Source organism: Cariama cristata, unplaced genomic scaffold, assembly GCF_000690535.1.
Source record: "Cariama cristata isolate BGI_N322 unplaced genomic scaffold, ASM69053v1 scaffold22636, whole genome shotgun sequence".
Lineage (NCBI taxonomy): Eukaryota > Metazoa > Chordata > Aves > Cariamiformes > Cariamidae > Cariama > Cariama cristata.
Window position 1 is genome coordinate 9786 of NW_009624123.1, and position 3281 is coordinate 13066.

The 3281-nt window shown below is 39.3% G+C and overlaps 1 protein-coding gene across 1 annotated transcript in view; it reads right to left on the reverse strand.

The window, feature by feature from the left end:
• Positions 1-3138, reverse strand: part of POLE2 (polymerase (DNA directed), epsilon 2, accessory subunit) — a gene marked incomplete at its 5' end in the record, with an annotated part of 11799 nt that extends 8661 nt beyond the window's left edge. Inside the window, 4 exons of the mRNA XM_009703059.1 lie at positions 709-757; positions 1167-1223; positions 1790-1873; positions 3064-3138. Of these exons, the coding sequence (XP_009701361.1) occupies positions 709-757; positions 1167-1223; positions 1790-1873; positions 3064-3138 (265 nt within the window). The remainder of the gene's footprint in view (positions 1-708; positions 758-1166; positions 1224-1789; positions 1874-3063) is intronic.
• Positions 3139-3281: the final 143 nt, after the last annotated feature.

Sequence of the window (3281 nt, forward strand, 5' to 3'; positions counted from 1 at the left end):
ATGGAGGGGAACAGGAATCATTTTTGCTGGCCCTGCCCCGGAAGAGTCTCCATCATCAAACTGCACCCTTTCTTGAGAACTGTCCCACTTGCTAGAGGAACAGAAGTAATAGGGTGATACCTGTCCCCACTGTCATTTGTGCTCCTAACTTCTATTTACTTTATAAATTTTAAACATAAAATACATTATTAGAAAATAGACTGCGATTATATATTGCACAGAGTAATATTCTACAAACAGAAATGCCCGTTATTTTGCTAAAACAAGGCTCCAAAACTGCAAGCCCTTATATCATCGTAATGAGAAGACTCATTAAAGCCTCTGAAGGACCAAAGCTTTGCCCACAGAAAGCAGCATTTTCAGATTCTTAAATCATAATGTTTGGTTATCATAGTCTGTCTTCCTAATCTAGTCATATCTCCCCCAAGCATGTTGGAGCCAGGCTAACCAAGGCCCATCCTCAAAGTTGTTACTGATGCTCACATCGCTGAAAACCACAAATTTCACAGGACTCTCTCCTCTGCCTCCAGAGCCCACAAGGTAACGGGAAAGGCTTACGGCCAAAAATCTCGGTCACAAACTCAGCTTATGGTCAAGCCTCGTCCACATGAGACTTGTCTGTGCAGCCACATCTGGCAGACATGTAACTGCAGCAACAGCCATTAACAGAATAACTTATTACAAACTAAGAAAAATAGTCTGCTTTACCTTCTGCCAAAACAAAGCATGATTCAGTATATAAACCACTGTGGAACTGGTGCAGAAAGGTTAAGAAATATATTTTTCATAGGTCAAGACTCTCAAACTAGTTCTTTAGCCAAATTTTGCTTTCCAGCTGGTGTAATACATTTGGACACTACTCAAAGTTCATAGGCTGCCTTAAGAGCCAGGCAATTACCTGGTAGCTGAGCAGGTAAGTTCATAAACAGCCCGCAAACAGGAACATGCTCTGCTTCCACTAGGAGGAATACTAACCTTGTCCTAGCAGACTCTGTGAAAGGGCACTGAGCTGCAGCAACCAAGTAATTTGACAAAAAAAGGAAAAAGACAGAGCTGCAATTCTCAATACATATTTTTTAATGGTCAGTATTGATTTATTATTCAATTTAAAATTCTCCAGGTCTATAGGAAATTTCTTCAACTCTTACATCACAGAAAAAGGATATTGCTTTACTAAGGTCTAGCTGGATGACTCCTGTAGGATCTTCTAGGAAAAATTTCCCCTAAAAAACAGTATTAATTAATAAAGCAAAATATACCCAAACACATAAATACTTCAATCAGAAGCATCTATCAGTCAGCATTTTGAAATAATTTAGCTGGTTTTAATATTGTAAGCTTAGAACACACTGGCAGAACTGAAAACTATGTAGTTTATACCAAGTGTATCTTAGCACCTTCGCTTCGAGCTGCTGTAGTTTGGATTGCTCATGCATCTCTCCTCTACAACCACAGTCCAATGCAATGGCAAGTCCAAACACACTCATTGGAAGCTCCAGCATTTCAAGAAGGGACATGCCTAAAAAGTGTAACTAGCTCTGGTTGCTGACATAAAGCATTACAAAATTCTGTAGTGAGAAGACAAAGACATTTTCCCTCACACAGTAGCACCCTGTGGAAAAGTTTCTTCTTAGGGAATGGATCTTGCACGACTGATGCTGATGGGTGTTCTGCCACTGACTTATATGACAGGATAAAGTGGTGAGATATTTAAGTCTTCTCATTTTCTAATATATTGTAACACTGAATGAATGGTGACCTAGATACTCCACAATAAAAAGCAACCTACCTCCTTAAGCTGAGTTATCATCCCAAGCACAATCACTTCTCCCACTTTAGCCGTATTGCCCAATAGAGTTTCTATTGTTTTAAGCTGGAACCAAAGGCAAAGAATCAAATAAGAAATAAATCAAACTTTCCATGTATCTATTGTTAAGCAAGCAAGACAAAGCACCACAGCACATGTTTTTACATAAATACACAAATGAGCTATGAGAGAATACAGGCTCATTAGAAAAATCAGGGACACGTTTCTGAATGTCAAACGTAGCACAGTTTAGGAAAAGACTTCCAATAATGGCTGCTAGCATAAAGAACTGCTCAGCAAGTAAATATTAATTGTGATTATTTTGCTTACAACTGGATTAAAACTGAAAAGAACAAGTGGCAATTTCTGCTTGTGCCTAAGAATGTCAATTGTAGTAACTGGATCCAACCACAGGGCCAGCCTGCACCCATACCGCAACACTAATTACTTTAATTGAGGAACCTTAGATGGATGAGAGAGGACGCTCCAGAGTAATACAGGTGACGTTGTATAGCATGCTGCCTGCGGTTTCGGGACAAGCTTATTTTGGTCTGTCAAGGCGCAGTTAAGAGAGACGATCCTCCTACAACACCAGCATAAGCAATGCATTTGCCACAGCTGACAGGGAGGATAGGAAGCAGCCAAGGGAGAAAGACACCTATAAAGGCTGGATGGAGATGCAGCCCCAACTCAGCTAAGGTCCGTTGCTTTTTCTACGTGATAGCATGTTCTGAACAGGGAGAAGCAGGGAAGCTGAGCAAAGCAAAAGCTGCTATTTGGTACCCAGTGACACGCACACATCTTCATCTTTTTTTAAAAGTATGTAATAACTATGGAATATAGGAAGAGCATTTAATATGAGAAAGCTGAGATGGGAACAGAACAGACTAAAGTTAGGACCTTATTCAATTGTAGGTTTGAGAACTTAGTGCTTATGAAAGAAAGAAGCAGGGAAAATATCCCCAAGCAGAGGGAAGCAAAGTGTAATAAGCTGAACAGCTAATGCCCTTCCACCTCAGGAAGCCACGTTTCTCTTGCACTTTATAGCTACTTTTTAGGGGTTTGTTCATCATGCTGATCCAAGCCAAATAACTGCATTTTTGACACACAGGCTAAAAGTGATTAAAAATAACTCAATTCCATTGATCACTCATATTGAATGTAGAACTAAGATGTCACTGGAGAACTATTACTGCATTAAAGTGTAATACAAGTACAGTTCCCTTTGCAAGAAAAAAAAAAAACAGATTTCTTACCTGGAATTTGCTCCTATTGTCATCAGGATGAGCAACAACTACTGAAGGAGTAAACAACTCATGTCTATGAGTCCTCTGCAGAAACCAACATTGAAGTAATCCAGTTTAAAAATAAATGAGCACTGTCAAAAAGCCAGTTCATTACAACTGCTATACAAAATACTTTTTAAAGTTCTCTTACTCTGTTTTATCATAGAATCATAGGATGGTTTGGGTTG